The sequence below is a fragment of the Hylobates moloch genome, unplaced genomic scaffold, assembly GCF_009828535.3.
Source record: "Hylobates moloch isolate HMO894 unplaced genomic scaffold, HMol_V3 SCAFFOLD_4, whole genome shotgun sequence".
Classification (NCBI taxonomy): Eukaryota; Metazoa; Chordata; class Mammalia; order Primates; family Hylobatidae; genus Hylobates; species Hylobates moloch.
This window is the reverse complement of record NW_026652279.1, coordinates 30,495,732-30,508,985: the sequence shown is the minus strand read 5'-3', so window position 1 is coordinate 30,508,985 and position 13,254 is coordinate 30,495,732. Positions and strand designations below refer to the sequence as shown.

General features: G+C 51.9%; 1 protein-coding gene across 1 annotated transcript in view; it reads left to right on the top strand.

Annotated features, from left to right (window-relative positions):
* Window positions 1-5,307: 5,307 nt before the first annotated feature.
* The window catches only part of NUP210 (nucleoporin 210), a 106,131-nt gene continuing 98,184 nt past the window's right edge, over window positions 5,308-13,254 (top strand). The window contains exon 1 of the mRNA XM_032149776.2: window positions 5,308-5,689. Coding sequence (XP_032005667.1) covers window positions 5,523-5,689 — 167 coding nt within the window. The 5' untranslated portion in view covers window positions 5,308-5,522. The remainder of the gene's footprint in view (window positions 5,690-13,254) is intronic.

The following is a 13,254-nucleotide window of genomic DNA, read 5'->3' as shown; positions in this document are numbered from 1 at the left end:
TGGGCATCCCTTAGCCCAGTCAAGTTCACACACAAATTAACCATCACGAAAAGGGATCATGCTGTTGGTAGTTCTAGAAAGCAAGGAGTAGAGAGCCTGTACTCTTCCAGAGTTGGTGGCCTGGTGATGTCTGAGGATTCCCTTGTGTATCCAGCTAGGTTTGCTGGAATCAGATTGAGGTGGCTGGGATAACACGTGTGCCTGGACTTCCAAGGAAGGCTGAAGGTGTGACAAGCTGGCTGCTATCACTTATTCTGCAGCCATCATCCTCTAGTGATGCCTGTGGGGAAGGACCCAGGGGCCCACAGGAAGCAAACAATTGCCAATCCTGGCACAGGCTGAAGGTGGCAAGCGTGAGGAACACATTCTGAGGAAGAGTAAACACATCCAGAAGATGGGACCCATGAGCAGGAGGCATGTCTGGGCATTGACTTAAGCAGCAATTTCTATAATTAAGTGTTGCCATTCTCTTAAGTATGATGGGGTTTTGGAAAGCACTTTGCAAAGGTGGAAGCCATTCCAGTGCTCCTGGTGTTTTACTTCTTTTTTGTTTTTCCCAAAGCCAAGGTTTCCAGCTCAGAGGCGGTGCTGAAGGTCCACAGTGGGTGTCCCTTTCCTCCATTTCCAGAGTCCATGACCAAAGCCTGGGAGCAGACTTGTGAGAGGCGGAAACCCCCATTGTTGCTGCAGTAGGGCCCAGGCGAGGGGGGACTCAGCTTGGGGGTGTCTGAAAACACAAATATCTACTCCAGAGGTAAAAGGGCAACATTTAAATTCAGGGAGAAAAAGAGAGATGGGGAAGGAAGCCTATAGATTGAAAGAAACTTAAAAGACATTTCAATCAATTGCAATATGTGAACTTTACTTATATCCTGATTCTCAAAGTATAAACTGTAAAAAGGTATTATGACATGTATGAGACAGTTGGAAATTTGAACTCTAATAATATTTTATGACCATAAGATTACTGTTAACTTTTTTATATGTGGTAATAGTATTGTGGTTATATTATATCTATTTTTTTATTTTATTTTATTTTATTTTTTTTTGAGACGGAGTCTCGCTCTGTCGCCCAGGCTGGAGTGCAGTGGCGCGATCTCGGCTCACTGCAAGCTCCGCCTCCCCGGTTCACGCCATTCTCCTGCCTCAGCCTCTCCGAGTAGCTGGGACTACAGGCGCCCGCCACCACGCCCGGCTAATTTTTTGTATTTTTAGTAGAGACGGGGTTTCACCATGGTCTCGATCTCCTGACCTCGTGATCCGCCCGCCTCGGCCTCCCAAAGTGCTGGGATTACAAGCGTGAGCCACCGCGCCCAGCCAGTTATATTATATCTATAAAAGGGTCTTTATCTCTTAGCGATACACACTGAAATACAGATGAAATGACAGGATATCTTGGATTTGTTTCAAAATGAGATAGGGTGGGGCCTGGGGTGACTGCAGAAGCAGCAGAATTGGCTGTGGATTGTGGCCACAGAACTGAACAGTCATGGGGCTTCATTATACCACTCTGTCTACTCTATGACTCTTTAAGTTTCCCCATTATAGAATGATTCTTTAAAATTACTGTTTGGGCTGGGCGCAGTGGCTCATGTCTGTAATCCCAGCACTTTGGGAGGCCAAGGGGCACAGATCCTTTGAGTCCAGGAGTTCGAGACCAGCCAGGGCAACATGGCGAAACCCTGTCTCTACAAACAAAACAAAACAAAACGCAAAAATTAGCCGGGTGTGGTGGCACACACCTATAATCCCAGTTACTCAGGAGGCTGAGATGGGAGGATGGCTGGAGCCCAGGAGGTAGAGGCTGTAGTGAGCCAAGATTGTGCCACCGCACTCCAGCCTGGGCGACAGGGTGAGACCCTGTCTCAAAAATAAATAAATAAATAAAATACAAATAAAAATAACTCGTCACAAAAAGACGGTGAGTAGGCTCTAATAGGACAACGTCCCCCTAGGAAAAAGTTAATTGCCTTGAAAAACCTCTCCATACTTGTATGCTCAAGAAGAAAGGTCAAGATTAGTGTGGTTTGTCCTTCCCACTATCTTGTGTTTGGTTATCTTCCCACTGAAGGCCCTGAGAGCAGGCCTTGGGCTCTCAGCCTTTAGCAGGAAATAGTATCCTCCAGTAATTTGAAGGCATTCTTTTGTTTCGCTGTATTTATTTTATGGCTACTTCTATTATATTTTGCAAACTGATAATGGCTTTTTATTTACAGAAGAGACAAACTTTGCTTCTTAAGTAAATATATGTAAACACTTTGACATATAGGAAATAAGAGTACAAGTGGTACTCAGATATTTTTTTTTTTTTAATGTTTTAGGGTGGTAGAAAGTAACAGAAGTTTGGGAGGCCCTGATGTGGGTCAGGAGACATTTTCCTATCTGGTTTTAGTTATCAGGTGGGTAACCAGCTCGCTCAAATCTGTGGTCTCTTCCAGCCCAGAGGGTCTCTGTGCCCAGGACAGAAGGCTCTGCTCAGGCCATCATCCATGGCTGGCTCCCTGCATCTCAGATAAACACTGACACCCAAAGAAGGGGCCCAATGCCAGGGAGTGGAGACAGCCCACACAGAAGGTGGGGGTGGCCCCTACACATGGACCCCTGGCTTGGCCCCAGATACCATCCCATACCAGGTTTGTAGGCAAGTGAAATGGGGTCTGGGGGCAAGTTTAAGGACAATGTAAGGGGATAAAATCTCAGATGGAAAATGTTTTACCCATCATTTTGTTGCCTTTTTTTTTTGAGATGGAGTTTCTCTCGTCCCACATGCTGTAGTGCAGTGGCGCGATCTCAGCTCACTGCAAACTCCACCTCCCAGGTTCAAGTGATTCTCCTGCCTCAGCCTCCCCAGTAGCTGGGATTACAGATGCATGCCACCATGTCTGGCGAATTTTTGTATTTTTAGTAGAGATGGGGTTTTGCCACGTTGGCAAGGCTGGTCTCGAACTCCTGACCTCAAGTGATCTGCCCACCTTGGCCTCCCAAAGTGCTGGGATTACAGGCGAGAGCCACCACACCTGTTCCATTTTGTTGTCTTCCATGGATTGTTTTCAGCTGGGAAAATTTCCTGATTGCCTTAAATCACCTGAAACGTAGTTGTTTAGCAAGCTGTGTCCACTCACATGTGTTTTGCTGGGCCTGTTTGTATGATTCTTTTTTTGTCTCTGTAATTAAACTTTTTTTTGAGATAATTACAGATTACATGCAGTTGTAACAAATAATAAGCGAGATGCTATAATATGTGCCCTTTACCCCGTTTCCACTAGTAGACATCTTGCAAAACTATGGGATAATATCACAACCAGGAAATGGACATTGATACAGTCAAGCCACCAAGCACTTCCATCCCAGGGACTCCTCATGTTGACCTTTTATAGCCACATCACTTCCTACCCCGTGCCACCCCCGACCCCAAAATCACTCACCTGCTCTATACTTCTATAATTTTGCCATCTCAAGAATCTTGTATAAAAGCAAGTATACAGTATGTAACTTTTTGTGCTTTTGTGGTGTTTGTTTTCCAGTCAGTATAATTCCCTGGAGCTTCATCCAAGATGGATGTATTAGCAGTTCATTTCCTTTTGTTGCTGAATAATATTCCATGGCATAGATGTGCCACAGTATTTAATCATCACCCATGAAGGACCTCTGTGCTGTTTCCAGTTTGGGCCTATTTGATAAAGCTGCTATGAATATTTTATGTACAGGTGTTTGTGGGAACATCACTTTTCATTTCTCTAGGATAAATGTCCAAGAGTGAGATTTACCTGCCTGGCAAGACATATGTATATGTGTGTATATGTGCCAAATTTCATATATACATATGTGTGTGCATGTATGGGTATGTGTGTGCATGTGTGCCATATTTTATATATATATATATGCTTGTTTATGCATAAAATTTCTCTGGATGTATACTCAAGTGGGAAACACTCATTGCCTATAGGGAAGAGTATTAGGTGATAGCGAGCGAGAGGAGTCACTTTCACTTGGAACCCTTTTGAGCCTAAGTTTCAACCATCTGGATTACCTGTTGGAAAACAAATCAATCTTGTGCAACTCAGAAGACACCCACAGACTTCCTCACAAATACCCACTCTGAGGCTGCCTTTTCCGCACAAGTCTGTTTTTTGTTTCTTCAGAGGGAGCCCGTTGGAATTCCCCTCCCACAGCACCTGGTTCCACACAGGGCCGACCCTCACCCCCTTAGTTCTGGGATCTCCAGAGATTTCCCCCAGCACACACATTCCCTGCTCTAGGGCCCTCAGGCTTTGAGGGTGACCCCAAACACCCTGCATCACCATCCAAAAGCCCCATGATCCCTGAGGGGCAGGCTCAGCCTATGCGGGCCTCGCTAAAGCCCAGTGCGTTGTCTATGCCCAACCCAGGGGCCGCCGCCTCCAAAAAGCCTTCCGAGCCTTTCTGACATTTATCCTCTCCTTCCTGGTCACCCAGTGGCATCGCTGTGTGTCTTCTTGGTTACAGTAAGCATCCACTTCCTGCACTCCTTACACAGCCGGCCGGTGCACCCTCACCCCACCCTTTCATGGCCTCCCGCTAGGCTGGGCCTTCTCTGCAAGGCTAGATTCATATTTTAGCGACACCAAGCAGTCAGGTGCCTGCTGACGCATGCCTTCATGCAATTCACGACAAAGACAGCTAAAAGCCACAGAGCACAGCGCGGAATCTAAGGCCTTCCATTGGTGTGCGGGTGGATTCCGCGGTGCTGAACTTTCTTTTGTGGGTGTGGGGGCTGTGGAGGGGGTTGTGCTCTGGCAGCGTTGGCGCCTTAAATGACCTATGGGTAACCTCTAATGGCTTCCGCAGGGGGTGCAGTGCAGAGGACAAGAGCTTGGGGCTCTCTGGCTGAGTGATCTGGGGGCCATTCAACCGGTTTTTTTCCTGGAGAAATGGGGATCTTAAGGCCTCTGTGGAAAGGGTGTGATGCGGTCGAGGGGGAGCGGGCCCCGGGCCTTCAGCGCTTCAGCAGGTGGCTTCCCTTTGCGAGCCCGGGGTCCCTTTTCTGGGAAGCATGGGCTGGGACAAGGCAGGCGCCGGTTTTCTACATCCGAAATGTCCTGGGGCATGTGTCCCTTCCTTGCTGACCGTGGGTCCGGGCCTGAGCGCAAGGTCCAGAGCCGGCGGCTTGGCTCCACCGCCAGGTGCACAGACCAGGGCGGGATGCGTGCTGCGGGGCCCCCGGGGGCTCCCCCTTGGGCCTTCTGGGGTCCAGGGGTCCCCGCGGGCACGCCTCAAGCCCTCTCCCTCAGCTCCGGGGGCCCGGGCGCGCGCCCATCCCCCAGCTTCGCGTCCCTGCGCGAGGGCCGGGCTGGGGGTGGGTCGCCGCGAGCTCGGCCCCCAGAGTTCCCGCGCTCGGGCCCAGGAAGCTGCCGCCGCCGGCGGCCCTCGCCCCGCCCCCACGCTCATCACCTGCTGGCCTGGCGCGCGCGGGCGGGAGCGGAGGGCAACTGGGCGGCGCGGGCGGCCGGGCGCAGGGACGCGGGAGGTGACGCGCGGCGAGGATGGCGGCGCGGGGCCGGGGACTGCTGCTGCTGACGCTGTCGGTGCTGCTGGCGGTGGGCCCCTCCGCCGCTGCGGCCAAGCTCAACATCCCCAAAGTGCTGCTGCCCTTCACGCGGGCCACGCGCGTTAACTTCACGCTGGAGGCCTCGGAGGGCTGCTACCGCTGGTGAGGCGCGCGGCCAGGCCGCGCGGGCGCCGTGGGCCAGGCTGGGCTTTCGCGCTGAGAGGCTGGGCGGGCGCCGGGAAGCCGGCAGAGCCGGCAGGTGCGCGGCGCGCTCTCGCTGGGCGCTAGGCTGCGGCGGTCGGAACGGCGGGTGCGCGCGGGTAGCCACCACTGCTCATGTCATGGCGCCGTCCGGGCCTCCGCGCCGCTAAGGCGCGAGCAGAGCGGGCGCAGCCTGGCGGCCGTGACCCGCGTGTTCTGGGTTGTGCGGGAGGAGGGGTGGCCTGGGGAGCGGCGTCAGGGACCGCAGGGCCCGAGCCGGCCTGACCCGGGAGGAGGCGCCGGGGCCGCTGGGCCGCACTTCCCTTGCGTATGGGACCCTGGCTCGGGTTTGTCTGTGACCGCCCTCGCCCTGGCGTGGGAAGTGAGTCTGTGAGACGAAGCGCAGCGCCTAGCGTCGCGGGGAGGAACGGAGACCCTGGAGGAAAGGCGTTTTGGAGGGAAGCCCAGGGGCCGCCTTACAGAGGCGAAGTGAGACGAGGCAGGCCGGCGCTTCCCCCTCAGGCTGCCTCGGCGCGGGTCCTGATGCTCAGGGCATTTCCATCACCCTCCCTCTCGGGTTGGGAGTTCTCCAAGGGATCGGCTGCGGAGTGTGACCCTGTGGAACCACAGGGACCCATGAAACCAGAGACCGACACTGACAGGGCGGAGCGGTCCAGCCCTTCCATTTTGCAGACTGGGGAAATGGAGCTCCTGCCCCTGGCAAGGCTGCATGGGCGCGACTGAGCGCCCTCAGCTTCCCAGCCCAGCCCTGCTAGGGGTGAAAAGATGGGCTTCCGCCCTTCCCACCCCCAGGATACTCATTAGTTGCTCCCTTTATTTCTGTTTCAAGACTGGGTCAAGGTTGAGGCAGAACGGGGTGTGACCACATGACAGACCCATGTGTGTAAGCCTGGACAGGTGTGTGTTAAGCCTGAGTATTGGTCTGTGTGTGTATGTAAGTGTGATGCCCGAAGCTCAGACCAGCCAGCTTTCTCTGTTGCTTGCACTATTTGCCCTATTTCTTTTGTTTCTTTTTTTTTTTGAGACGGAGTTTTGCTTTGTTGTCCATGCTGAAGTGCAGTGGTGCGACTTCGGCTCACTGCAACCTCCGCCTCCCGGGTTCAAGCTATTCTCCCGCCTCAGCCTCCAAGTAGCTGGGATTACAGGTGCAGGCCACCTGGCTAATTTTTTTTTTGTTTGTTTTTGTTTTTGTTTTTAGAGACGGAGTTTCGCCCTTGTTGCCTAGGCTGGAGTGCAATGGCGCGATCTCGGCTCACTGCAACTTCCGCCTCCCCAGTTCAAGCGATTCTCCTGCCTCAGCCTCCCGAGTAGCTGGGATTACAGGCGCCCACCACAACACCCAGCTAGTTTTTTGTATTTTTAGTAGAGACAGGGTTTCACTATGTTGGCCAGGCTGGTCTCGAACTCTGGATTCACTATGTTGCCCAGGCTGGTCTGGAACTCCTGACCTCAGGCGATCCACCCGCCTCAGCTTCCCAAAATGCTGAGATTACAGGCATGAGCCACCATGCCTGGCTTGCCTGGCCAATTTTTGTATTTTTATTAGAGACGGGGTTTCACCATGTTGGTCAGGCTGGTCTCGAACTCCTGACCTCAAGTGATCCCCCCCCCACCTCTGCCTCCCAAAGTGCTGGGATTACAAGCGTGAGCCACCGCACCCAGCCTGCCCTATTTCTTTTTTGAAGGTCTCCTTCCTGAAATCAAGACGTACTAGGTCAGCCCATTGCATTTTGGTTTTAGTGCTTTATGCACCTGGAGGCTCCTATTTCTGGCCTGATGTCAGAGGCTGAACTTGGGCGTTAGGTTTTCTGTATCCCAGTCTAAGGCCTTGTCTTGTGTGGGAGAATCAGCTGTTAGTCAATACTGTGGCGGGGATACGTGCTCATTCTCTTGTTGAAGCTGTCTGTCCTCTCAGTATGTGGGCAAGAAAGAGGAAACTGGTTATTAAAAACAGCTGGCTTCAAGTGACTCCCTTTGGATATATTTGTGTGTTACTTTCTCTGAGATTCTATAGCTGTACTTTTTTTCTTTTTCTAAACTAACAACACTTTTTCCCCCCAACATCATTTTCTTTTCTGAGAGGAGCTGAAGGGTGTTGGTGGATTTTAATTTACTTGGTAGGAAAAAGGGAAAAAACATTCTTAATTTCTGATGCATCAGAGAAGTGCTAAGTACCTTATAACGTGTTTGGCGTTGATCTGTAGTTTGTATTGTAGATGTGTGACTGCAGATGTGTACTGCTTTCCAAAGTGTCTTCTCAGAGGTGCTTGGTGATTGTGATTCCCCCTTAACTTGACAGGAAGACATTTAGTCAATCAAGCATTGAGAATACTTTCTTTATTTTTAGTAGTGCTGTTCCTAGTGTAGTCATCTATTGCTGCAGTTTTGAAGAATCTCCCCTGGAGATTTTAAGAGCTGGCCTATAGACATATATCCACAGTCCTCTAAACCTGGGAGGAATATTACCTCTTCATCCAGAAAGTTCATTGTTAAGTCTCAGACGAAAAAGAAAACGAGAATTCTGCCAGACCCTGTGGGAACATTTGCACATCCTTTGAATTTGCAGCTGAGCTCTAAGTTTACAGAAATTACTGTGTGTGCCTGAGCCAACAGCTTCATGTTTACTTTTCCTATTTTTTTATTTTATAGCATCAAAATTGTACAGTTTTAGGGCCAGGGGAACCTTAGAGGTCATCTAGTTTAAACAGCCTGTGTTTCGTATAGGAAAACCTGAGCCCCAGAAGGGGAAGTGATCTCTGAGAAGTCTAGTAGCGATGGACACTGAGTTGGAGCAGGAGCTGCTGGGACCCCTCCCTGTCCCATGCCATCAGACCTGGGGACTTGCAGCCTCTGGCTAATTTGCCAGGGTCTAATTGAGTCTCTCCAACTGCACCCAGCCAGCACTGGTTTTGTGACAAGTTCCTGATTCCTTCTAGATATTTTGCATTTTTGAAAGTGTTCCATAAAGTATATTTCATTTGCTTCTTTTAAAGGTATCCTTTTTATATACAAAACGACCTTATATCAAAAACTTGGAGAACAGATGAAAAAAGAAATCATGCCATAATCTTCCAGCTGTAATACAATCACAGGCAGCATTTTGGTTTCTTTTCGGTCACTTATGTTTCCCCTCTTAGCTCCTTTCTTGACATTGCCTTGAACCTGGTTATTTGGGCACCTCGGGAACCTCCTCCCCTGCCAACACTGGCTAGCACTGAAGCCTAAGCACTGCTCTGTTGCTTCTTCCTGAGGGCTCCGCGTCTGAGCACCTTTCTGCTGGGTTGAAGTTGCCTCCTCATTGATTCTTTCCCTGCCATTGAGTCCCAGGGTATTCTGGGTGCTCCAGCGGGGAGCCCTGTCTTGCAGAAAGTGAGTGGCTCAGATTGGTTTCCCAGGGGTGGAGCCTGAGGCAGGATTCTGCTGCCCTAGGTTTACAGAGAAAGTGCTCTGTTGGGCAGCTGGATAGAGAAGGGAGGCTGCCTGCAGGTTGTCCTGCCTTCAGGCAAAGAGACCAAGCTTTGAGCTTTTGTACCCACTGTCAGGCAGCCATTGGTTCCCCTGGGGAAGGGGATGTTGTGCGACCTCCCAGGCCTCTGGCGGAGACACTCTGTTTTGAATTACGACCTGCAGCTCCCCTGGCTGAGGTGGGGAGGGGATGTGGACCTGCCTGGTGAACAGCATCCAGACACAGCACGCACAGTGACCGCCATACCAAGCTGTGCACAGACTTCTCCTTTCCTGCCCGACAGTCTCTCCTGGGCACCTTGGAGCCATCTAACGTGTGTGCCAGGCCTGGTCCTGCACCAGGGTACACCCTCTCTTATGTGGTCTGGGGCACTTCTCAGTTACAGGTGTAAGGATTCTCAAACAGGCAGATGGGAGTCTTTTCAGGGCCAGGGAGGGCACTGGTCCCTATGCCGTGGAGCTTGGCCTTGGAGCGTGCTGTACCCCAGGCAGCTCAGATGACCCCTGGGGAGTCCCTCTTTGCTGAGGGGTGACTGTGGGAGGCCAGCGGCCCGCACTACCCTTGCGTATGGATATCCTGGGTCCCTCTCCCTGCCCCGGCAGGGGAAGCTGCAGCAAGTCCCCTCACAGGCCTTCATGGGTGAAGTTGGGCAGGAAAGTGAGGGATGCACGCTGAGCCAGGTCAGAGTGTCATCTGGCTTAGCTGGCTTCTTCTGGGCTCAGGGACCCTGAGCCTCTGGGACAGGGGCAGGTCAGCAGGTCACATGCTGGAAACTGCACAGGTGAGGCAACAGGGCCTGTAAAAAGTTGCCCCATAGTCAAAATAAAAAATTCACAAAGTGGAAACAACCCAACAGAGGGAGTTGAATTCGACGGGAGGCCCCCAGTTTGCTCTTCTGTACCTCCTTCATTTGGCCTTCCCTGAGCCCACACCTGTACTTCTGCTCTCTTCGTTGAGAGCATTTTCCCCTGTACCACTCGATTTGTGTGCATGCTGCATCCCCACACACCTAGGCCAAATCTCTGTCTCCTTTCTTATGCCCGGCCTTAGAGTCGCAGGCTTTGGTCGATTGTGTTATCATCTGGGCCTATTTGATGGCATTTCTGGCAGTTAGAAGGTGGGGTGGAGATACCAGAGCTCCCGCAGGGCCTGGGAGAGGGCATACGGTGAGGACCCATCCTGCCCGACCACCAGGGGACAAGCACTGATGGACAACATGTGTTTCACCGAGGAGGGCTGGAGAGTCACTGAATAAGAGGTGACAAATGTCTGTGACTCTTTTTGTTTTTTTGTGTTTTGAGATGGAGTCTCACTGTGTTGCCAGGCTGGAGTGCAGTGGCACGATCTCGGCACACTGCAACCTCTGCCTCCCAGGTTCAAGCTATTCTCCTGCCTCAGTCTCTCCAGTAGCTGGGACTACAGGCACATAACCAGCTAATTTTTGTATTTTTAGTAGAGACAGGGTTTCACCATGTTGGCCAGGATGGTCTAGATCTCTTGACCTTGTGATCTACCTGCCTCAGCCTCCCAAAGTGCTGGGATTACAGGCGTGAGCCACCACACCCACCTGTCTGTGACTCTTACTGTGAGCCAGGCACTACTTGAGGTCCTGGGATGTGACAGTGAAGCAGCAGGAGATGCCCTGCTCTCAGGGACTCATGGTTGATTGCCGGAATTAAACGGTTAATTAAGATGAGATCTGTGGATGCATGTGAGGCAGGAGTAAGTCCTGAAGGAAACAGAACTGCAAGGCATGGAATGCGTTCTGGGGAGGGCGCTCAGCATAAGCCTCCTGGGAGTCGAACTAGGAGTGGAGTGAGGTTGAGTGGAGGGGACAGCAAGTGCAAAGGCCCAGAGGAGAGATGGAGCTTGTCAGAAGTGCGCAAAGGCAGCACGTTTGGCCAGGGCAGCAGGGCTGGGAGGGAGGGTGGAGAGGTTGGCAGGGCGGGGCCATGTGGGACCTTGTGGGCTGTGGTTAGGAGACAGGAAGGAGAATGCCGGGTCAGATGTTGGGCAGGGTTAGACTGGGCCTGGTTTTTGGGACTTGTTCTCCCCGGCCCCTGAGGGCTGTCTGTAGCTGTGGCCCCTGCAGGGCTGGACCAGGCCTTGCTCAACTCCCTTCACCAGGCCCTCAGCAGGGAAGTGCCAGGAAGTATCTGTGGACCTGGGTTGACCTGGGCCTTGGGTGATTTTCTTCCTGCTTCCTTTGTGGGTCCCCCACTCTGCCTGAGCTCTGTCAGCCCCACGAGGTGGCTTCCGCTCTGTAGACCCTGCCTTTGGGCACAGTTAGGGGCTGGACCCTGCGGGTGAATGGGAGGTGGCCTGTGTCATCCACCACCCTCACCCATCCTTGTTCTTTGTGCAACTCTCACTTCTCTTTTCTTTTCACTGTTGCTTTCTGGCCTGACCCAGGTCCCTGAGTTCCCCTATGGCCTGCCCGCCTCCTGTTCGTGTGTTGTGAAGAGTGGGGAGCACCCCCTCAAAAGCAGTGCCTGCCAGACGCCAGCACATTCTGTGTGCCAGTGGGGCCTCATGCAACAGTGGGAATGAGAAAAATTCACTCTTTCAAAACTCACTGTCAGTCCTTTAATTTTCCTCAAAATAAAAGTTTTTTTCTGGTGTCCATATGTGGTTTACATTTTTTTTTTTTTTTTTTTTTGAGACGGAGTCTCGCTCTGTCGCCCAGGCTGGAGTGCCGTGGCACAATCTCGGCTCACTGCAAGCTCCGCCTCCCGGGTTCACGCCATTGTCCTGCCTCAGCCTCTCTGAGTAGCTGGGACTACAGGTGCCCGCCACCACGCCCGGCTAATTTTTTTGTATTTTTTTAGTAGAGACGGGGTTTCACCGTGATCTCGATCTCCTGACCTCGTGATCTGCCCGCCTCGGCCTCCCAAAGTGCTGGGATTACAAGCGTGAGCCACCGTGCCCGGCCTTTTTTTTTTGTTTTAAATTGTGGTAAAATATATATAACACATAATCGACCTCCTTAACCATTTTTAGGTGTAGAGTTCTGTGGCATGAAGTACATTCACAATTGTGCAGCCACCTCCACCGTCCACCTTCAGAACTCTTTCATTTTCCCAAATGGACACTCCATACCCATTAAATAGTAACTCCCTATTTTCTCCTGCTCTGGCCTTGGCCTACACTGTCTTTTCATTGTACTCTTTGATGTTTGCCTGTCTCCCAAGAGAACAGGCAGATGCCTACAGTCTTTGTAGGTAGCAGCTTCCCCCCAGGACTTAACGGACACTGCTTTGAGTCATCTGGATGGATGGCAAATGCTATGAGATTCTTATTTACACTAGTGTGTAAGGTTTCCTTTTTTTTTTTTTTTTTTTGAGACAGAATCTTGCTCTGTCGCCCAGGCAAGAGTGCAGTGGCGCGATCTTGGCTCACTGCAAGCTCCGCCTCCTGGGTTCATGCCATGCTCCTGCCTCAGCCTCCCGTGTAGCTGGGACTACAGGCACCCGCCACCACGCCCGGCTAACTTTTTTTTTGTATTTTTAGTAGAGACGGGGTTTCATCGTGTTAGCCAGGATGGTCTCGATCTCCTGACCTCGTGATCTGCCCGTCTCGGCCTCCCAAAGTGCTGGGATTGCAGGCGTGAGCCACCGTGCCCGGCCTCCAGCGATTCTTCTGCCTCATCCTCCTGAGTAGCTGGGACTACCGGCATGCGCCAACACGCCTGGCTAATTTTTGTATTTTTAGTAGAGACGGGGTTTCACCATATTGGTCAGGCTAGTCTCGAACTCCTGACCTCGTTATCTGCCCGCCTCAGCCTCCCAAAGTGCTGGGATTACAGGCGTGAGCTACTGCACCTGGCTTTTTTTCTTTTTTTGAGACGGAGTCTTACTCTGTCGCCCAGGTTGGAGTGCAGTGGCCTGATCTTGGCTCAGTGCAAGCTCCGCCTCCCGGGTTCACGCCATTCTCCTGCCTCAGCCTCCCAAGTAGCTGGGACTACAGGTGCCTGCCACCATGCCCATCTAATTTTTTGTATTTTTAGTAGAGATGGGGTTTCACCATTTTAGCCAGGATG